Genomic DNA, 22,419 nt, shown 5'->3' on the forward strand with positions numbered 1-22,419 from the left:
TGGATAAAATAGTGGAAGATAAACTCACCCTGTGTGCATCCTCCCACATGTCTGCCCCCCGGTACATGTTTACTGCAGCCTTCCAGTCATTCCCTTCTAAGTAATGGTACTCAGCCTCTTGATGGCGCCCCTCACTTTCAAGTTCCTATGGAAACAGCACAAATCCACCAGAGTTTCATATGGTCAGGAGTCAAGAGAGGAGGGACAGGGGAAGAAGCAGGGGGTATATGGTTATGTGGAGAGAGGAGATGGGGGGGGGGGGACAGGGGAAGACACAGGGGGTATAAGGCTAAGTGGAGAGAGGAGAGGGAGAGAAGGGACAGGGGAAGAAGCAGGGGGTCCATATAGGAAAGGACACAAATGGAAGGCACTCACTTTGCCCAGGTGTAGGTGGGTGTCAGTCAGGAGATCTGGGTGACATTTCTGCACGAGTCGGATCATGTCCTCGTACATCTTGTGCTTCTTGTACATGGTTATTGCAAGATCTGCTTCATCCACCGTGATGTACAGCCTGACGGACAAAACAGATGCATGTCTGTCTCTCCAGCACTGAGTATGTCTTTCTTTCTCTTGTCTAGTAGGTCCACAGTTACTGTCTGTCTGTGTGACTGTCCATCTGTCTGTTCCCTACTTATTGTGTGTCCATCTATCGTCCAGTTACTGAGTGTGCCTGTCTGTCTGGTTTGTGTGTATCCATCTGTGGATTGTCCAGTTACAGAGTATGTGTCTCTCTGTCCTTCCATGAGGAAGTACATCTGTCTGACAGTTAGTTTAGGACCCCTTACCTCTCGGCCTCTTTGTATTTGCCCTGTTTTTCCAGCTCCCTGGCTTGGGTTATGTACATTACAGACACATCCTCATGCTCCATACATTTCACAGCCAGCTAGAAAACAAATATATAGATATACATTATGCTCCAGTCCTGTGGGAGTAACCATTATAGCACGGGGTCCAGTCCACTGTGGGGGGCACTCCTGCACCAGTTACAATACAATATCATAGACTCCCACAAACATAGAAATCCCTTTCCCGGATCTAGGCAGGAGCTGCAGACCATACTCCCACACAGAGAATTTCCTACCGAGTGTGCTTGCTCCCAGTGCCCAGCCTGTGTGTACATCTCAATGGCATCCTTGCTTCTGCCAGCCTTAATATACAGCTGCTCGGCCACCTGAAAGGAAGAAATAACAGGTCTCCTGTCAGTGTGAGGGACAGACAAACTGCAGACAAACGAGAGGCTAGGTGCTAGGTCAGTGTGAGGGACAGAGAGACTGCAGACAATGGAGAAGGTGGGTGCTGGGTCAGTGTGAGGCACAGAGACACTCTGAGTGGGTGAGGGTGGGTGCTGGGTTAGTGTGAGGGACAGAGAGACTCTGGGTGGTTGAGAATGGGTGCTGGGTAAGTGTGAAGGACAGAGAGACTCTGGGTGGGTGAGGATGGGTGCTGGGTAAGTGTGAAGGACAGAGAGACTCTGGGTGGGTGAGGATGGGTGCTGGGTAAGTGTGAAGGACAGAGAGACTCTGGGTGGGTGAGGATGGGTGCTGGGTTAGTGTGAAGAACAGAGAGACTCTGGGTGGGTGAGGGTGGGTGCGAGGCACAGAGACACTCTGGATAGTTGAGGATGGGTGCTGGGTTAGTGTGAAGGACAGAGACACTCTGGATAGTTGAGGGTGGGTGCTGGGTTAGTGTGAAGGACAGAGAGGCTCTGGGTGGGTGCGGATGGGTGCTGGGTTATTGTGAAGGAGATGCGGTGTTAAAGGGGTGGTTAACGTCTAGCATGTTATAGAATGGCTAATTCAAAGCAACTTTTCAATTGGCCTTCTTGTTTTCTTTTTTATAGTCTTTGAATTAATTGCCTCCTCCTTCTTTTCAGCTTTCAAATGGGGGTCACTGACCCCATCTAAGAAACAAATGCTCTGTAAGGCTACAAATATATTGTTATTGCTACTTTTTATTCCTTATCTTTCGATTCAGGCCTCTCCTATTCGTATTCCAGTCTCTTATTCAAATCAGTGCATGGTTGCTTCGGACCGTAGCAACCGGGTTGTTGAAATTTCAAACTAGAGAGGTCCTAAATGAAATAAAGCTAAAGCTAAATTACTAAAAAACCTCAAATAATAAAACATGAAAACCAATTGCAAATTGTCTCAGAATATCCCTCTCTACATCATACTAAAAAATAGTTCATTTAAAGGTGAACAACCCCTTTATGTGAAGTTTCTCATTCATCCAGGTCATGGTGTATCTGTAGAAATAAGTCAAATCAACTTGACTTGCTGTGTTTTTTTTGTTTTTTTTGTTTTTTTTTTTGTAAAGACGTCATCCAAGTGGCTTTCTAAATTTCTTGGTGAGACGTCTTCAAGAAAAACGCAGTAAGTCCAGTTGATTTGACTTATTTCTACAGCTATTCTGTGTTAAGATTAGTAAATAACCACTCACACCCACCTCATAGTCCTTCAGGGAGGCATAATGCTGGGCGATTTTCAGATAATAGCTGCGTGCAGTATCTGGCGCCTGAAGTTCCACAATATGGAGGGCTTTCTTCCACTGACGGGCCCCCAGAGCTGCCTCAATGGCTTTCACTGAACATCTGGTGGGAAGGGGGGTACAATCATTTACCGATCACCTTAATTGGGGCTGTATTTAACATTCCTTTAATCTAAATGCTCCAAATTCATGCATTACTGTATTTCCTTTCTGCTGCCAAACTCCCAGGGAAACCCCAATACCCTTTGCCCCCCCCCCAGACCCTGGGAAAGACAGAGAGCAGGGCGTTAGTCTGTGCTTGTGCAATGGCACCAAAGGGAAGGAGCAAATCAGATCAACCAGAGGGAAGGAAGGCTGCGCCCACCTGATCCTGTACTGAGAGGTACCTATCAAGCACTGATTATCTATTTTTGGATAAATGAAGGGGTTATAATGACATCTCCCACTGGTAAAGAATTTAACTGGCATAAGCTTGGTGGGTTGGCTCAGTAAATTTGGAATGGAAGGATATCTAGTGAAACAGGAGGGATCCTGGGAGATTCTGTGCAGGATCACATAATAGAAAATGAAACTAGAATCACTATGGGTTTATGGTGCATCCCTCTTGGCACTCACATGCCTTGTAGAAGAAGCTAATTCCAGGCCTCTCTTGTCTCCGTGCACCTTGTACTTTGCACCCTGAGTCTATTGCCTAGAATAGATATTTATAGACTCTGCCAGCAAGAGAGACATACTAATAACAAAGCCTTCATAATCATTGAGCCACAGATTCTCACCCAGCCTCAATATAATGGTTAATTGCCGCATCCTGTTGCTTCTGTTGCACCAAGTAATCTCCCCACGACTCTTCCAGTTTCACCACTTCCCCAGGGAAGGTAACTCTGGCAAGCTCAATGGCTGGAATAGAGAGCAGGAAAGCAATGGTTTCTCCCCCATTATTATCATTAATAATAAAAACCCTGCACCCACAGTGGAACGAACAAATGGGATAGAGGGAAAGAGGGGGAGGCAAATGGAAAGAGTAGAGAGTTGTTTGGGAAGTACAAGGAGTAAAAAAGGGGAGAATGAAGAAAGGGAGAAATGATTTAGGAGGTACAAAGAAGGAAAGAGGAGAGAGCCTGGGGAAAATGAAGAAGAAAAAAGGGGAGAGAGTCATTTCGGAGGTACAAAGAGGGAAAGAGGAGAGAGTCCGGGAAAGTTTAAAATAAAAAAGGGAAGAAAGTCTTTTGGGGATGTATATATAGGGGAAAGTCTTGGGAAGGTTCACAATGGGAAAGGGAGGGTCATTTGGGGAGGTGCACTGAGAGAAAGGGGACATGGGTACAAAAAAGAAGAAGAAGAAAAGGGTTGAGGGTCAGAAAGGATTGAAAAGAGGCTAAGAAGGGCACCACAAGGGGGGGAGGGGGTGCCAGAGAATGGGAAGAAAGCTATAGTAGGTGCATGCAGGGAAAGAAGAGAGGCTTCCTATATGGATCATGCACATTGTAAAGGGACCAAAGAGGGAAGAGCTTTGATGGGGTAGTAGGTTAATGATGGTGGCAATGGTGGGGGGGCAGTATAGAGACGTTAAGGGAAGGGAGTTGTACCTTTCTGGAAGACACTGTCCTTGCAGTAACACTCCAGGGCTCGGCGAGGATTGTTTATCTTCTCAAAGAGATCTCCAGCCTGCAAGAGACAGTCATTACTGCTGCAGACTCTACAGGCTTCCCAAGGGGAATACACACAGGGAATACACTGCCCCACAGTGTATAGAAGAGATGGTTCTGGAGCAGAAACATGAACACCCCCCAGGCCTATGGGGACACAAAATAGAGTTGACACCATCTGTTCTTACCCTCTCATAGAACTCTCCCTTGATGAGAGCGGAGGTGACCCTTCCCATGAGCTCAGAGTCAGAGAGCAGACGATCATGGCTCGTGCACAGCCTGGCAGCCTTGGTGGGGAGACCTGCTCTCAAATACAAGTTCAGTGCAGTGATGGAGTCTCCCTCCTGCTCAAACACCTCCCCTGCTCGCTCTTCCTGATGTGTGTCTGTCAGGTACTGCAAGTGGCTCCGTCTCAGGTTCTCAAATTCAGGGTGCTCCTAGTGGGAAGGATGGGAGAAATGCATTATGGTAGGTGTAAAGCTGGCCATAGATGCAAACATATCGTTGTACGAAACAAAGGCTTGTATGATTTTTTTGACAGTGTGTGGATCGTCCCAACATTTTTTATTACATGTCGATTGGTTGTTCAGTTGATTGGACAGGTTAAAAGATTTATATTGGCTACAATAAGATCTCTGCATGGGGGACTGTCACTACTATTTGTCAGACATAACTTTTGTACAATTTCTGTCAATTAATGGCCTGAACATGATCTGATTTGTTGTCTCATGCCCTGTTCCTGAATATGAAGTATATGAGAACAACAGTGCAAGAAATGAAGCTGGAGGATGAGACCAATGCAAGTATGGAGGCAGGATGGTGCAAGTAATGCATGAAGGGTATAAGTAGTGTGAGTAATGAGGGAGAGGAAAAAGTAGTGTGACTAAAGGGGTAGTGTTAGTAATGAGGGAGGGGAAACAGAGTCATGTAAGTAATGAGGGAGGGAAAGGAAAGGAGTAGTGTAAGTAATGAGGGAGGGGAAACAGAGTCATTTAAGTAATTAGGGAGGGAAGGGAGTAGTGTAAATAATGAGGGAGGGGAAAGGAGTAGTGTAAGTAATGAGGGAGGGGAAAGGAGTAGTGTTAGTAATGAGGGAGGGAAAGGAGTAGTGTAAGTAATGAGGGAGGGAAAGGAGTAGTGTTAGTAATGAGGGAGGGGAAAGGAGTAGTGTAAGTAATGAGGGAGGGAAAGGAGTAGTGTAAGTAATGAGGGAGGGAAAGGAGTAGTGTTAGTAATGAGGGAGGGGAAAGGAGTAGTGTAAGTAATGAGGGAGGGAAAGGGGTAGTGTAAGTAATGAGGGAGGGAAAGGAGTAGTGTTAGTAATGAGGGAGGGGAAAGGGGGTAGTGTAAGTAATGAGGGAGGGGAAAGGAGTAGTGTTAGTGATGAGGGAGGGGAAAGGGGGTAGTGTAAGTAATGAGGGAGGGGAAAGGAGTAGTGTTAGTAATAAGGAAGGGAAAGGAGTAGTGTAAGTAATGAGGGAGGGGAAAGGGGGTAGTGTAAGTAATGAGGGAGGGGAAAGGGGGTAGTGTAAGTAATGAGGGAGGGGAAAGGGGGTAGTGTTAGTAATGAGGAAAAGGAAAGGAGTAGTGTAAGTAATGAGGGAGAGGAAAGGAGTAGTGTAAGTAATGAGGGAGGGGAAAGGGAGTAGTGTTAGTAATGAGGGAGGGAAAGGAGTAGTGTAAGTAATGAGGGAGGGAAAGGAGTAGTGTAAGTAATGAGGGAGGGAAAGGAGTAGTGTAAGTAATGAGGGAGGGAAAGGGGTAGTGTAAGTAATGAGGGAGGGGAAAGGAGTAGTGTTAGTGATGAGGGAGGGGAAAGGGGGTAGTGTAAGTAATGAGGGAGGGGAAAGGAGTAGTGTTAGTAATAAGGAAGGGAAAGGAGTAGTGTAAGTAATGAGGGAGGGGAAAGGGGGTAGTGTAAGTAATGAGGGAGGGGAAAGGGGGTAGTGTAAGTAATGAGGGAGGGGAAAGGGGGTAGTGTTAGTAATGAGGGAAAGGAAAGGAGTAGTGTAAGTAATGAGGGAGAGGAAAGGAGTAGTGTAAGTAATGAGGGAGGGGAAAGGGAGTAGTGTTAGTAATGAGGGAACGGAAAGGAGTAGTGTAAGTAATGAGGGAGAGGAAAGGAGTAGTGTAAGTAATGAGGGAGAGGAAAGGAGTAGTGTAAGTAATGAGGGAAAGGAAAGGAGTAGTGTAAGTAATGAGGGAGAGGAAAGGAGTAGTGTAAGTAATGAGGGAGAGGAAAGGAGTAGTGTAAGTAATGAGGGAAAGGAAAGGAGTAGTGTAAGTAATGAGGGAGAGGAAAGGAGTAGTGTAAGTAATGAGGGAGAGGAAAGGAGTAGTGTAAGTAATGAGGGAGAGGAAAGGAGTAGTGTTAGTAATGAGGGAGAGGAAAGGAGTAGTGTAAGTAATGAGGGAGAGGAAAGGAGTAGTGTGATTAATGAGGGAGGGGAAAGAAAAGTAAGGTGGGAGGAGCATGATGGTAATACAAGAAGCAGGAGCATGAGAGAAGGCTGGAAGAAGAAAAAGATAGAGACTGGTACTTGGGGGGTAGTGCTAAAAGGTAGGTTTAGGGGATGTGCAATAAAGAAGATGCTGTGTTTCAGGGGGGATTTGGATCTGAAATTTGAAACTATTTCCAGTGCCTTAAATAAAAAGTAATTCAGTTGCCAGCCCATCAGGAGATCGTACCTTGGCTCCAGGAACAGCAATGAACTCTTCCCACCAGTGCAACTCATGGTACATCTTCATTGCCTCAAGTACATCATTCTGCAGAGGGAAGCAGAGAAGTGTGTGACACACACAGTTACATACATGACACACAGAGCAGGGAGCACTCTCTTCTTTACTCAATAGGCACACCACTATGTCTGGGACTTATACACAGCTCCCAATAATGTCCCCTTCCTCAGCTGCACACAGTAATCTGCCTGTGCCTGGCACTATAGGAAAAGGAGCTGTACTGGCCAGTTACCACTTGTCTCTGCTCTCGTGTCTAACCTGCTCCAAGTAGATCATCTCTGCCAGTTTGAAGTTCTCTTCTAGGACAGCCAGACGTGCACGGACCAGGTAATAATCAGTTCCATCTCCACCCTGTAAGGACAATGACACCAGCTTTGACCATGTATCTTATCTCTGACCATGGAAACTCTGTAACTGACACAGAACCTCTTATACAACTCACATATTCCTTAGCTGCCTCTTCAGCAATCCGGCTGGTCTCCCGGAGAAACTTTGCTCTGGCCATATTTCCCAGGGCTGCATAACTCCTGCAGAACAGGAAAAAGAAAGGTTTCATTTCAACACAGAGTCCTTATGCCATCTTAATGTTCCAGCAATGAGCATCCCAGATTTCCTAATCATCTATCAACAAGTGTCCCAGATTCCTCAATCCTGTAGAAATGAGTGTCAAAGATACGCTATTCCTCTAGCAATGAGTGTCCCAGATTCCCTATTCCTCTAGCAATGAGTGTCCCAGATTCCCTATTCCTCTAGCAACGAGTGTCCCAGATTCCCTAATCATCTACAATGGAGTGTCCCAGATTCCCTAATCCTCAAGCAACGAGTGTCCCAGATTCCCTAATCCTCTAGCCACGAGTGTCCCAGATTCCCTAATCCTCTAGCAATGAGTGTCCCAGATTCCCTAATCCTCTAGCAATGAGTGCCCCTTTTTCCCTTTTCCTCTAGCAACGAGTGTCCCAGATTCCCTATTCCTCTAGCAATGAGTGTCCCAGATTCCCTAATCCTCTAGCAACAAGTGTCCCAGATTCCCTAATCCTCTAGCAATGAGTGTCCCAGATTCCCTAATCCTCTAGCAACAAGTGTTTCAGATTCCCTAATCCTCTAGCAACAAGTGTCCCAGATTCCCTATTCCTCTAGCAACAAGTGTCCCAGATTCCCTATTCCTCTAGCAACGAGTGTCCCAGATTCCCTAATCCTCTAGCAACAAGTGTCCCAGATTCCCTAATCCTCTAGCAATGAGTGTCCCAGATTCCCTAATCCTCTAGCAACAAGTGTTTCAGATTCCCTAATCCTCTAGCAACAAGTGTCCCAGATTCCCTATTCCTCTAGCAACGAGTATCCCAGATTCCCTAATCCTCTAGCAACGAGTGTCCCAGATTCCCTTTTCCTCTAGCAACAAGTGTCCCAGATTCCCTATTCCTCTAGCAACAAGTATCCCAGATTCCCTAATCCTCTAGCAACGAGTGTCCCAGATTCCCTAATGCTCTAGCAACAAGTGTCCCAGATTCCCTATTCCTCTAGCAACAAGTGTCCCAGATTCCCTAATCCTCTAGCAACGAGTGTCCCAGATTCCCTATTCCTCTAGCAACGAGTGTCCCAGATTCCCTAATCCTCTAGCAATGAGTGTCCCAGATTCTTTAATCTCTGATTAAGGAGTGTCCCAGACAAAGTGCAATGGTGTTAAAGTGAAACTGGTCAGTTAGTGCACCTGTCAGCAATAAGAAGGTATCTGCCCTCCAGAGCAAGCTTGGCCAGGCGCCTCCACATTGCCTCCGTCTCTCGTGACATCTCCAGAGTCTCCAGGAATGCTACAGCTCTGTAAGGGCACATATTGTTAATGACATGGCTAGTAATGGGCACGGCTACTGGCACAGTAACATGACAGACACTGACACTAGCCCACTACATACAGTCTCCCCACCCACGTCCCACACAGTCAGTTTGGATGAAATTAAATCACATGTCTTATAGGTACATGGAACATTATTGGGAGCCAAACACTTTCTATTAAAGGGTTCGTTCAACTTTAAATTAACTTTTAGTATAATGTTATATTCAGAGACAATTTGCAGTTGGTTTTCATTGTTATTATTTGTGTTTTTTGAGTTATTTAACTTTTTATTCAGCAGCTCTCCAGTTTGCAATTTCAGCAATCCGTTGGCTAGGGTCCAAATTCCCCTAGCAACTATGCACTTATTTGAATTAAGAGACTGGAATATGAAAAGGAGAGGCCTGAATAGAAAGATGAGGAATAAAAAGTAACAATAACAATATATTTTTAGCTTTACAGAGCATTTGTTTTTTAGATGGATTTGAAAGCTGGAAAAGAGTCAGTAGAAGAAGGCAAATAATTTAAAAATGATAAAAAAAATAAAAAATGAAGACCAATTGAAAAGTTGCTTAGAATTAGCCATTCTATAACATACTAAAAGTTAACTTAAAGGTGAACCACCCCTTTAAGTGTTTAATTATTGCTGTTCTTGATGCTGGTCTTGGTAAAACGTAATTTTAATACACTAACAAGTTGATAGTTTGTATTGACAATAAACTATCCTTGTATATCAGGTAGAAGATCAGCCACAGACAGCAGCAATAGAACTTATTGGGAATGACTCATCCCAAATGCCAGATGTAAGAATAACATACATGGCTGCTTCCTCTCTGATCCCAGGGTCACTCACCTGTAATAATCTCCATCATCAATGGCTGTCCCAAACTCTATCATCCCTTCATCCAGTGTGTAAGAGATAGTATTAACCCCCTCAGTGACAATGACTTCTGTTTTTCCTTCCTTTCTCTCCAGATCTACGATGTCCCCCTAGAGAAATAATCAAGCACAACATGAACATAAAATGTAATACTTGAAAAACAGTATTGCTGTAAAGACACGACGCTGGAAAGCAGTATTGCTGTAAAGACACTACACTGGAAAGCAGTATTGCTGTAAAGACACTACACTGGAAAGCATATTGCTGTAAAGACACAACGCTGGAAAGCAGTATTGCTGTAAAGACACTACACTGGAAAGCATATTGCTGTAAAGACACAACGCTGGAAAGCAGTATTGCTGTAAAGACACTACACTGGAAAGCATATTGCTGTAAAGACACGACGCTGGAAAGCAGTATTGCTGTAAAGACACTACACTGGAAAGCAGCAGTGCTGCAAAGGATCCATGCGACAACCGTCTCCCCATTAGAGGACTACAGTACTCGGGGCAGAATGCCTCCACAGGCTCCATGGTTATGTGACCTAGAGAAGTCTACTGCAGGAGAATGCACAGGACAGTTAGGTGCACCATAAGTGTTTAAGGGAAGCCTATCATTATCAACAACTGTATATAATATTACTAATGATAGGGGTGGGGCAGTAGTCAGCAGCTGGGTCAGATTGGGGGAAGCACAAATTACCTTAAGAGGGAACATGGTGACGGTCTCTGGGGAGTCTATGGTGTACCAAACACACAGATTATTCCTGTTCTGGGCCACCGCCACATCACTTCCTGGAACCCATTGTACATATGAGCAGTAGTCCAAAATGGCCGTCTTCTTGCTGCTCTCAATGTCATAAAGGTTTAACTGGTAAAGAGAAGAATAACATCGATAAAAATAGAATTTCAGTGCTTAGATTGATGGTGCATTTGGGCAACACGTAGAGCTGGATGAGGTGGGTGCATGTGATCAAGAGGTAGTACAGGGTAAGAAGGGTGCAACAAGGGTGTGTGTATATTACAGGGTGAGGTAGGTGCATCTGATCAGGAGGTAGTGCAGGGTGAGATGGGTGCAACAAGGCCTTGTGTATATTACAGAGTGAGGTGGGTGCATGTGAGTGCAGCAGAGTGTGATGTTAGTGTGCTTGTGCAGGGAGTACACTGTAGCACTGGGGAATGAACTATTATTTTACCTGAAGGTGTTTATCTCTGAAGAGCAACTTGTGGCCAGTCTCATTCAGTTCCAGCCAGTCAATTTTGGTGTCGTGGGCAATGGTACCCATATTATGACCTGCCACAAGATCCACTATAATGAGGAGAAAAAGAAAAGTTAAGGGTAAGTAACCTTCTATTGCATTTCTCTATTACAGTGAAACATATCAGAATATACAGTTACTAGTATACAGCGAGTTTACTCTGTGAAAGGGTCTGTATTTATCTATATATGCCTGTATTTACATATAATTAGGTGCTGCCATGCTAGTTCCTCTGAGAGATATACATATATACTTTGTCTATAATGAAACAGTGTCCTCCAGTAGCTGAATGTGATGGGAATGTGGCAGGGTGCTTATACAGGTATGTATATATAACATAAGTACCTATGGCTATGGTCTTCCTATCGATGAGATAGGCCAGCTTCTTGTTATCCTCAGCTCCTTTCTGTTTCCTCTCATTCAGACGCACACTATTAGACAAAAGGGAAAATACAGTGAGGTGGGTGAGTTAGTAAGACTTTATTAGCCTGTTGGGGGGAAAAATGTCAAATAAATCACCATCACAGGAACATTTAGACTTTTCTACTGATCACAATATAACTTTTAAAATATAATGTAGGTTCAGTCGATTTCCCAGAAGGTCCCTGGTTCAGTTCATGCCGAGAGAGAAGAGAGAGAGAGAGAGAGAGAGAGAGAGAGAGAGAGAGAGACAGACAGACAGACAGACAGAGACAGAGAGAGAGAGAGAGAGAGAGAGAGAGAGTTTGGTACCTGATGAGATGTGGGTTCATAAACTCTGTGCGTACTGTGCCCAGAATCTCATTGCTCCCATATTCAGCCAGTGTCAGTTCCCCAGCATTGAAGATCATGCAGACCTATTGGAAGAAAATATTTCAGTCTAGTTTTGATCCCCAAGGCATATGCTGGCTGTGTGGGCATCAAGAATGTACAGTTGAGTTAGTGGGGTGGTTAGAAGCAGGGGGATCAAATGAAAAGGCCTACAGAGGAGGGATCAGATGGTTGGACCCATCATATAATAATATACATTGGAAGAGAATCTGACCAGAAAGCAGTTAGTTAGTAGGCCAGACAGAAGGCTAGTTAGAAGGCTAAAAGGCTAATGAAAGCAGACATGGTCCATTGTTAGGAGAGCTGATAAGAGAGGCTCAAGTACTGACAACAGCAGACTAGAAGCTGAGTGATCTCTGGGGTTCAGATGATCTCTTGCTTGGGGAGCAGATAGTGAGTGTGGAATATGAGACGGCCCACTGTGGGGTGCACATGTGGGAGGATAATAACAAGGCTGCATATTCTTTACAAGAGACTTACATTCTCATTTTCAAAGAAGAACTTTTCATTCCCACCAGATCCCTGCCAGGCCACCTGTAAGGGCAACAAAAGATAAACATGCAGATTATGATTTGTCATGAGAGAATCACATTATAAGGGAGAATAAAAAGTATCTCCTGACCCCCTCCCCATTATGCTTAATCAACTCCTCCTCATCCGTAAAGGAAGGGTTGTTCATTGGATTCCAGTGGGTGGGAAGAACAGACAGAAGGGGTAAATATAAATCATCCATTTTTATTGTAATCCCTGTTTATTGGGTTGATATTGAATATATAGTGAATAAAGTAGCCCCTCTTGTAAAATATAAGGATATTATAAGTTACCGAGGAGTTTCATGACCATATAAAAGTACGAGGCCGAAGGCCGAGTGTTTTTATACAGGTCATGGAACTCCGAGGTAACTTCTAATATCCTCATATTTTACAACTGGGGGTACTTTATTAGTTATAATACACAAATTTTAGTGAGTCATGTGACAGAAATGACATCAGAACTCACCGTTTATAACTGATGACATCACTACTCACCGTTTATAAGGATATAATTTACAGGATATTCATGGCTTTTGTGTATTATAAGTGTATATCCCCACACACTGCACCAGGTCTGACTTTGACTTAAAGTGCAAAGTGAACACAGAGTCCCATTTGTCTCTGCCTGAGTTTTTAGGCAGGTGGAGAGAAGCAGATCTGATCTCATTGGCACTTCCATGTAGTTTCAGTGACAGGCACAGCTTTGGCCAGAGTGCAGCTACATGAAAATGCATTTGTCATGCCAACTTTATCTGAAATCTGAAATGTAAACTGAACTGCTTTACTATAGCAAGTCTCAGAGTCCTCATACCTCACTCAATCTGTTGGTGCCCAAATCCCCCAGCAGCAATGTATCCGAGGTGTGGGCCACAAGGTATCGCTCTTTGCCCAGAATCTTAACCTCGTCAACCTCATATCCGTAATGAGACTTTAACACCACGCGTGTTCCCGTGGAGAGGTTTTTAACAATGACCTGCAAGGGGGAAACATATAGACCATAATGCCTCCATCACCCAGGAATAGACATCAAGCCACATACACCCATAATGCCCCAGCACCCAGGACATCAAGCCCCTACAGGTAAGGCACACAGAGCACAGTGTCAACAAATCCCACACAATACACAACATTCCCAGTATCCCTAGACAACAGCAGATATTGGCTGCCATTTTTGCTTCTCGAGATGGCAGCTCATAGCATCCTGGGAGGAGACAACACATTGAATCTACTACTTTCTATTCTCTATACAGGGTAAACTAGTCCAGTTTAAATGGCTGCACCAATTCTATCTCACACCTGTACAACTAAGATCTATGGGACGTAATCCCAGTGTAAGATGCCACCGGTGTAGGTCAGAAGGGCCAAATTCCTGCACATGGTCCTGCCCACGGGTGGCCAAGTTTTGTATAAAAATCATGAATATACTAGCAGACAAATTAGATTTTTCTAAACTGCTAACAGCACAGGTGTGTATATTAGGGGTGCTAGATGATCTTATAAATACTAATCATGCCGGAATCAGATAAAGACCACTCTTATACTACGCTAGGAATATAATTGCAATGGCATGGATGGGACCCAAACTCCCTGTAGTGCAAAACTGGATCACACTGGTGAACCAGACGCTACCCCTAATTAAGCTCAACCTATTAGCCAGAGGCTCACAAAAAAGATTTGGCAAGGTCTGGAGTCCATGGTGGGAGGCAGGGCTGGGTGGAACTGGAATACTCAAAGCTGCATCCGTTAAGTGACTGCTTGGGAAAAACTCGGAAGTGGTAAAACCGTATTCGTCAGTAAGTATGGGGAAATGAAGGACCCCTCACACATGAATAGGCACCTGCCCAGGGATTAAGTTGACTGATAAACCAACCAATAGTATGGAGCAAAATACTACAACAATGCAAAATTCATAAATGTTTTGTAACTGAAAACTTACTGCTTAATGGCATGCATTTTGTTCTATGTTTTTCTATGTGTTTTAAAACAAAAAAGTAGTTAATTTCCCTTATAGAGATATGACCAGCATGATGGATATACAGGCAAATCCCATTGGCGGATGATTATCCACAATGTGCCAGATCTACCCAGGCTCATGCTTGTGTTCATCTCTCTCTCACGAGTATACGGGTATAAGTGACATATTAATAACATGTGGATACTGCCAGTCTCTCTCACATACATGTAATGCACAAGTTCATACCAACATCCCCATATCTCACCTGACTGGGTCCCACGTAGGTCATCTCAAATTTATTCTTGTAATTGAGCCGCCGTAAACAGCAATCAAACAGTTCCACGCCTCCACACAGGGTGCCCTGAGTAACACAGAGAACATACAGCATGAAACACACAGGCTGATAACTAGGGATGGGCAATTTTTTTCGCTTTGATTCTCTGCAAAAATGACGCCCATAGACTCGATGGCATAGTGCGTCAAAAAAAAAAAAAAAAATTCGCCCATCCCTACTGATGACTGCAACACCATTGTACTACATGGAGTCATTTCCCTGGTGATATGAAGTGGAGAAATGATAGGGCTCATCTTTTAGCCCAAAGTCTGCCTCAGGAGTGTAAACCTAGAATGCTAAACACAAGTGCCCTGTTCTACATGTCCCACACACCCAGAATCTACACATTCTGCTTAAACCAAGTAAAGTCTCACCTGCTGGGAAAGTACCTGTGTACCCCAAATCTAATGCCATTAGACTGCACTCACCACGCAGAGCTTGGAGCCGTCTCTTTTCCATGCTTTTGCAGTTATTGTGTAAAGGTTGGGAATATCTTTGGGTTTGCCTTCCTCCCACAATCCTCTCCTGGAACTCCAGTTCAGTACCCGCAGCCTCAATAGGAAATAAATGGATTGTTTACATTATGGAACACTGTCCCCCCATTATGAGGCCAGCATACACAATATATTGTGGAATTTAGTGTAAAAACACAATGGGGGGAATTCACAAAAGTGTCGGTAAAAAAAGTAACCCAGAAGTGGCGGTCGACAAATTTGTAAAATGTCGTACGTACGGTAAATTCACAAAGGCAGATGTTACCATCTCTGAATGTCTCGTAAGTCTGACAATTTTCTAAAATGTCGTATATCTTTCATCGTACAAACGACATTTACCAAGACTTTTTAAACGACAATTTGTCTGACATTTTCATTTTGGAGAGCCTAAAGTGTCTGAAAAATTGTCGGTAAAAAAAATGAGTTTACAAGTAATTCATAAAAATGACGGGAAAAGAGGCGCTGAAAAAACCACGCCCACTTTTAACGACACTAATTCAAAAGTGTCGCACATGTCGGAAAACTGGCGGAGAAATGCTCTGTGAATTTGTCGGCTGTTGCTACGACACTTTCTACGACATTTTAAAGACATTTTTTCGTTCCCGACACTTTTGTGAATTCCCCCCAATGAGTTGTACTGATATGGATACGCATACACCAGTTTTTTTAAAGTGACACATAAAAGTGTTTGATGCTCACAGGCAAGAAGGAATTAGAGGGAATATTGGATGAGAATCTTAATAAGGTTGTTCATTTGCTGTGGCCCTTGTGCCATTTATGAGTAAATAAAAAGTGGAGAGAGAGAGAACCCAAGAGAATCAAAATATGTCTACCATTTTACAGTACCAGCCACACATGCACCAAGCTATTTAAAGGAGAAGGAAAGGTTAAAACCAAGTAATCTTATCAAAAATGTCCATTTACAGAAGAACCCCCATTTAAGTTTTTCGGTGGACCAGGAAAAGTTATGTAAAATCAAGGAAATGTGGTACAGTAACTTTTTCTTCAAGAGCTGAAAGGATATAAGTTTTACTTTGAGATCCAATATTTAGTGTGTTAATAACAAGGGTTAAACATTGCAGTGTTAATGTTACACTATGGGGGGGGCATGTGCAAGAATCACATACACAAGCTAAAGCAATCAGTGACTGGTGCAGGACTGCATAAGGGACAGACTCATTGCAATTCACCATTTACAGGCAGACCCATGACAAAATATACATCTGGTTTAGTGATGTCCTGCCCGCTACCCACCCTCCCTCCACCCGCGTCCGTCTTCCGGGTTCCATTTATAGATCTGCGCCTCCCCGGCAATGACATCACAAAAGGGGCGGGGCAAGCAGGTGTGCGTCTATGAAAGTTCAACCAGGAAGTCAGAAGCCAGCATTTGTAAGGTCGGAAAGGGGGGAGTGAGGCCGGCACGAACCTGCGCAACCCGTGGGTATCGGGCCGGCCCACAAATCACAAATCTAGTTAGTATTTTAAACCTCTTTATGTCACAAATAACATTGATAGAGGAAAAAAAGCAGTTTTTGGGTACTTCAGGACAAAATGTTAATGTAAAATCCAGGAAAACTTTACTTAAAATCAGGGAAATGCACCCATTGAAATGCATTATAAATTAGTGGGACTACAAATAAAAAATGTAAAATGTGGGCAAACTTAGGGGACTTAAAATTGAGGTTTCACAGTAAATACACCAGTAACCCCTCAAAGTAATGCTGCTCTGAGTCCTCTGTCAAACAGCACATTTCTTTCCTTCTATTGTGTACTCATGGGCTTCTGTATCAGACTAACTGTTTTCAGCTTAAACCTCCAGGGCTAGGGCTTGAGCATGCTCAGTTTGCTCCTCTCTCCCCTCCCTGCTGTAATCTGAGCCCAGAGCTATGAGTGAGCAGGGAGAGACTCAGGCAGGAAGTGATGTCACACCAAGCTAATATGGCAGCTGCTATCCTAAACAAACAGAGAGCTTCTAGAGCTGGTTACTCAGGTATGGTAAAGTATTCTACAGAATAAATATAACATTCTAGCTTGCACTATTGTAGCCAATATATTGCCAATAAACTGCGTCTGTTGCTTTCCTTCTTCTTTAAAGGACCAGTAACCGCAAAGCGGTTTAAGTGAACCAGGTTGATTGTGTGGTGATACAGGCCCTTTAAGCCAAGGGAGTCAGTGACATTTGCCCCAATACCAGGCCATCATTGTGGAGTGATTCTGCACATCGCCACTTATTTTATACTAATTACATTGTTGCAAACCATGTTATAATATGTATTAGTTACTCTGTATCTGTCTGCACTATGTTACATGGGACTGATAGTCCCTAGGTTCCTGGTTCTATAAGTGTTACAATATATCTAAGTCATATGGGGTTAATGCTTTCGGTGGGTGTGTCTACATGTGGGTTTTTAAGGGGGTTGAAGGTTGGCTGCCATCAGCTTCTGATGAAGTGGCAGGACGCCACGAAACGCGTTAAGCGGGCAGCCAAGGTTCACTGCTGCTGTAATCTGCTTTTATATGAATAGTGAATACAATTTAAATTTTTTAATACTTTTACTGGACTCCTACAGTGCTCATGGGATGGCAGCTGGGTGTGCAGCACGTTTGTCCAGTGTCTGGTAAGTGCTCCCACTAAACACAATTTTTTCTGGACAGCCCTGGGGTGGACAATATGTTGCAGGGTTATCAAGCCTGAGAAATATTTTAGCAAAGGGCCCTATCCCTGAAGGAACTACCTTACTTCCCTGAATTACACACACCCCAGGATAATCCAGTACATATATCATTAGATAAACAATGGTGAAGTAGTGATCTCTCTCCCTGCACATGGTTGGGAAATGTGGGTCACAGTGAGAGAGTAGAACAGAGGCAACCCCATACCTGTCATAGCTTCCAACAACTACAGACTGGCCACTCGGGCTACTTGCGGCTACTGTGAACTCTTTCTCAGAGGAGTCCCGGCTGTAGTCAAACGTCTGGATCACTTGGCCCTCTCTGCCGTATGCCACCAACTTCATATCGCACCCCCCGACTACAATGCTATTTGCAGCCCACGCTAAGGCATATGGTGGGCAGGGATGGGTAACCAGCTTCCCCTGCAGTGGAACAAAAGTGGCAAAATGAGTTACATTAGAAAACAAACACAAGAACATTCAGATACACGGTTATACCAACTTCTTCACCTCTCCTATAGCCACCCAGTCCCAATTTCTTCACCTCTCCTTTATCCACCCAGTCCCAACTTCTTCACCTCTGTTTTATCCACCCAGTCCCAACTTCTTCACCTCTCCTTTATCCACCCAGTCCCAACTTCTTCACCTCTGTTTTATCCACCCAGTCCCAACTTCTTCACCTCTCCTTTATCCACCCAGTCCCAACTTCTTCACCTCTCCTTTATCCACCCAGTCCCAACAACTTCACCTTATCCACCCATTCCCAACTTCTTTACATCTGCTTTATCCACCCAGTCCCAACTTCTTCACCTCTCCTTTATCCACCCAGTCCCAACTTCTTCACCTCTCCTTTATCCACCCAGTCCCAACTTCTTCACCTCTGTTTTATCCACCCAGTCCCAACTTCTTCACCTCTCCTTTATCCACCCAGTCCCAACTTCTTTACCTCTGCTTTATCCACCCAGTCCCAACTTCTTCACCTCTCCTTTATCCACCCAGTCCCAACAACTTCACCTTATCCACCCATTCCCAACTTCTTTACATCTGCTTTATCCACCCAGTCCCAACTTCTTCACCTCTCCTATAGCCACCCAGTCCCAACAACTTCACCTCTCCTTTACCCACCCAGTCCCAACATCTTCACCTCTCCTATATCTACCCAGCCCCAACACCTTCACCTATTTTTTATCCACCCAAGCCCCAACTGGGATTCAAAATAGGCCCTTACATTTCAAGTACACTGGACTATGCCTTGGTATAGAGGGTAACATACCTGGGATTCACCAGAACCATCATCGTCTAGGAAATAACGAACAATAGTGCCATCAGCATGGCCCGAGAGGATTCCCTGCCCTGAGACACTGGAGACAGAGGAGCAGAACATAGAAAATCACTGCCTACTAGTGAATAATGATCAGTAGTTATCAATTTCTAGCATATCCCTCCCTTTCTCCCTTCTCAGTTCCATGCTGTGACTTTCTGGCCTTTGTACATAAAGCCAGACAACTTACACCCAAGCATTTGTTTGTATGGGACATATTGTGCATCACTTGTGCTGCCATATTGCTGCTAAACCTCCTCCCTTAATATCCTAATGATTCTCCTGGCACTGCCTGTCCTGTTACATGTTTGCTCCCATCCAATTACCCAGCAAAACCTGGCAAGCCCCACTGATACCTTGAGCTTCCCTACATTTCTTCATTCTTACTTTTTGTTTGGGTGATTTCTCATTGGTCACAACACCTTACATAATAATAATGTTAGCAAAAAGATATTTGTTGAATTCCAAAATGCCTCCACCAGAACATTGGAAACTCTTGAGGTACCAGTTCTATAACCGGTTCTCACTGTCAATGTTGCCCAGGATCTGCCACAGAACAACCTACACAAATCAATCAATTATATGGGAATATGATGGTCACACAGCATTCATTGCCCTGTATGTAAACTCTATTAATCATTCTGACCAGGCCCACTTACACCTGACTCTAAGTAGCTCCCTCACTGTGGCCCATTTTGGGCTAAATTCACTAGTCACACCCGCTGAGGCTACTAAATGGCTGGAATCAGAGGGTTTTTTCACCTGTCAATGATAATAAAACACATCCCACCCACCCCCGCCCCCTCTAATTCAGTCACTGTGTAGGCAAGGAATAGGGGCAACCAGATAATCCTATGTTATGTAATCCTATGACTGGAAGTAACTTAACAGAAGATGGGGTCAATTGCCCTTTAAGCACATAATAACAGCATATAATATTATTCACACACACACCGGGCACTGGTGATCAGCTAGTGATCAGGCTTACTTGGTTGTTAGGGAGATCACACAGGAGTCAGTGCCATAGATAGTGGAGGATTTGTTAGTTCTGGTATTAGCCAGACGGACCTACGGGGAAGAAAAAGCAAGGAAACCAGAAGACTTATTTTCTTGCACCAATAAGTAACATATACAGCACTTTCCTTCCCCAATGTATCATGCACCATACCTTCCCCTCAGCCAGGCCAAAGACAATAGCCTGTTCTGCAGGCCACAGGAGGGACGTCACCGCACTCTACAAAAGAGAACCAAGAATTGTTATGGGTCGGGTTTAACATGCTCTACAAGGTATCCACTTAGGGCCAATTTCTATTCGACCCACCTGGATACAGGCTCTTTGCCCACCCCACAGCTCTGTGTGATAAACTTCCCCTTTAAATGGCCTCACTCACTCTCCCAGCACTCAGCCAGTATATAATGTATGATTCTCTTTTCCCCATCACCATTGAGGCAAGGCTTGTACCCTTGCTCTGTACCCTTACCCTGTACCTTTGCCCTGTACCTTTGCCCTGTACCTTTGCCCTGTACCCTTGGCCAGCACTCACCCGACCTCTACATGTATGTGTCATGTATGACACTTGGCACTAAAAAGTTTTCCTCTCATTAAAGGGAAAGTCTTACCGTCTGGATGAATTTGTTGCATATGACTTTTTTGTCTCCCCTGAAAAACAACATGACAAAGGTTAGTGCTCCTGGTGAGGTGAACAATAAGGGTTAGGCACATGAGGGAAAGCAACAAACGAGGGGTACAGACTGGAAGGCACAGAGCCCCTCAGAGTGGAATGGAGGGGAGCGTTAATGACAACTGACAGTTGGGGAGGGAATAGAGAAAGGGGGGCACTTACCAGTTCTCTCCAATCTTGTAGACAAATATAATGTTATCAGTCTGGCCAATGGCAATCTTGGTGGAGTCTGGGGAGAAGGCCATTCCTTTCACCATGTAACTCTTCTTGCCGTACTGTAAATATTACACAGGACAACTTACACCCACTGTCCCACAACCCGTTCATGCTGAAAGCCCAGAGAGGGATGGAAGGTCAGTTGCAGACTTCACTGAACTACAAATCTCTCACCAAGGGAAATGAAAGGGATTTGTAACAAGCAGTGAGTGCTTGTGTGTGAGATGTGCCTCTGTGCACTATTGTGTTATTAGTACCACACTCTCATTGTGCCCCTACACCAGCAACAACCTCCCCGGTCTCATACCTTGGAATCCACGGGTTTGGTGGAGAACTTGTCCCTCCTCTCGCCCTGTTCATCGTACAAAATGACAACGCAGTCGACTGTACAGACGGCAAATTTGATATTATTTGGAGACCAGGCCATGCACGTCACCCTGGCAGCTCCATCCTACAGAAAGAGACAAAGACCCCCGCCCATTAGCTACAGCTCATTCAGCTCATAAGGTAAGAGAATGGGGGCTCTGCCAATAAAGGGCAAGCAAGAGGTGAGTGTGGGTCACTATACAAGTGGGGGTGTTGGCCCAACATAATGGCAGCATCAGAACCTGTGCCCTGGACTCTATACACACTGACTGCAGCTAACAGTGCCATAAGATCTTTAGTAAACCCTATGGTGAGACCCTCACATCTCAGTCACTTGCACAACCTGCAGCCTCTACTACTGTTCTTATTGTATCTAGTCTATTGTATATATTATATATACACCATGAGCCCAATAACAAGAGGCTGAGACATCCCACATAGTAAGCCACATAGTAACTCACATTATAAACCACATAGTAAGCCCCATAGTAACCCATGTAATAACCAACATAATAAGCCACATAGTAACTCACATAGTAAGTCACATAATAAAGTGGTACCTGGGGGGCAAGAAGGCTCTTGAGATACTTGAGCTGCATGATGTCTCTTCTCTGCTACAGTCTCTCAGAACCTGGAGGTGTCTCTCAGTGTGTCTCCTGTATTAGATCACTCTCATATTTCCCAACAGCCCCAGCAGTCTCTCTAATGAGCCCACAACAAGCACTCAGTGTCCCCGGCAGTCTCACAGAACTCTATCAGTCTCTCGGGACATATCCCAGCAGTCTCACACGTCCCGGCAGTCTCACAGAACACGGTCAGAGTGTCGGTAACTGGTCCCAGCAGTGTCAGGGAGTCGGGTCTCTCTGTAGCCAGAGTACCGGTTGCTCAGGCAACAGCAGAAGCTAAATACCGTGATAGAGACGTCAGCTCGCTAAGAACGCTGGGTAACAGCCGACAAGCCTTAAAGCGCCATGTTGGTCGTGGGCAATTTGGCGCAAGCACGTAGTATGATCAGCACTTGCGGCCATCTTGGCCGTGGCGGAAATGATTAGATGGTGAGATATCTGCTGCGGGTATGAGGCACCAAGTGTGTGAGACAGTCAGTAGCGTCTGCCCCTCCTCTAGTTCCCCTGTGCTGCCTGAGTGAGGCGGGGGCACGTTTGGTGGTTTTCCAGCCAATTTGGGCTACTAATATAAAT

General features: G+C 44.6%; 1 protein-coding gene across 1 annotated transcript in view; it reads right to left on the reverse strand.

The window, feature by feature from the left end:
* ift172.L (intraflagellar transport 172 L homeolog) overlaps positions 1-22,198 on the reverse strand; it is a 30,550-nt gene extending 8,352 nt beyond the window's left edge. The window contains exons 1-29 of the mRNA XM_018262175.2: positions 21,781-22,198; positions 21,162-21,305; positions 20,801-20,913; positions 20,577-20,616; positions 20,125-20,190; positions 19,945-20,024; positions 18,909-18,996; positions 17,844-18,058; positions 14,898-15,021; positions 14,401-14,496; positions 12,993-13,154; positions 12,129-12,182; positions 11,571-11,674; positions 11,184-11,269; positions 10,776-10,888; positions 10,283-10,450; positions 9,554-9,690; positions 8,581-8,688; positions 7,315-7,399; positions 7,131-7,223; positions 6,822-6,899; positions 4,322-4,570; positions 4,074-4,152; positions 3,264-3,384; positions 2,446-2,590; positions 1,082-1,171; positions 786-883; positions 376-511; positions 29-145 (exon numbers count right to left, since the gene is read on the reverse strand). Coding sequence (XP_018117664.1) covers positions 29-145; positions 376-511; positions 786-883; positions 1,082-1,171; positions 2,446-2,590; positions 3,264-3,384; positions 4,074-4,152; positions 4,322-4,570; positions 6,822-6,899; positions 7,131-7,223; positions 7,315-7,399; positions 8,581-8,688; positions 9,554-9,690; positions 10,283-10,450; positions 10,776-10,888; positions 11,184-11,269; positions 11,571-11,674; positions 12,129-12,182; positions 12,993-13,154; positions 14,401-14,496; positions 14,898-15,021; positions 17,844-18,058; positions 18,909-18,996; positions 19,945-20,024; positions 20,125-20,190; positions 20,577-20,616; positions 20,801-20,913; positions 21,162-21,305; positions 21,781-21,819 — 3,228 coding nt within the window. The 5' untranslated portion in view covers positions 21,820-22,198. The remainder of the gene's footprint in view (positions 1-28; positions 146-375; positions 512-785; positions 884-1,081; positions 1,172-2,445; positions 2,591-3,263; positions 3,385-4,073; positions 4,153-4,321; positions 4,571-6,821; positions 6,900-7,130; positions 7,224-7,314; positions 7,400-8,580; positions 8,689-9,553; positions 9,691-10,282; positions 10,451-10,775; positions 10,889-11,183; positions 11,270-11,570; positions 11,675-12,128; positions 12,183-12,992; positions 13,155-14,400; positions 14,497-14,897; positions 15,022-17,843; positions 18,059-18,908; positions 18,997-19,944; positions 20,025-20,124; positions 20,191-20,576; positions 20,617-20,800; positions 20,914-21,161; positions 21,306-21,780) is intronic.
* Between the last annotated feature and the right edge of the window lie 221 nt (positions 22,199-22,419).

The sequence above is a fragment of the Xenopus laevis genome, chromosome 5L, assembly GCF_017654675.1.
Source record: "Xenopus laevis strain J_2021 chromosome 5L, Xenopus_laevis_v10.1, whole genome shotgun sequence".
In the NCBI taxonomy this organism is placed as follows: Eukaryota; Metazoa; Chordata; class Amphibia; order Anura; family Pipidae; genus Xenopus; species Xenopus laevis.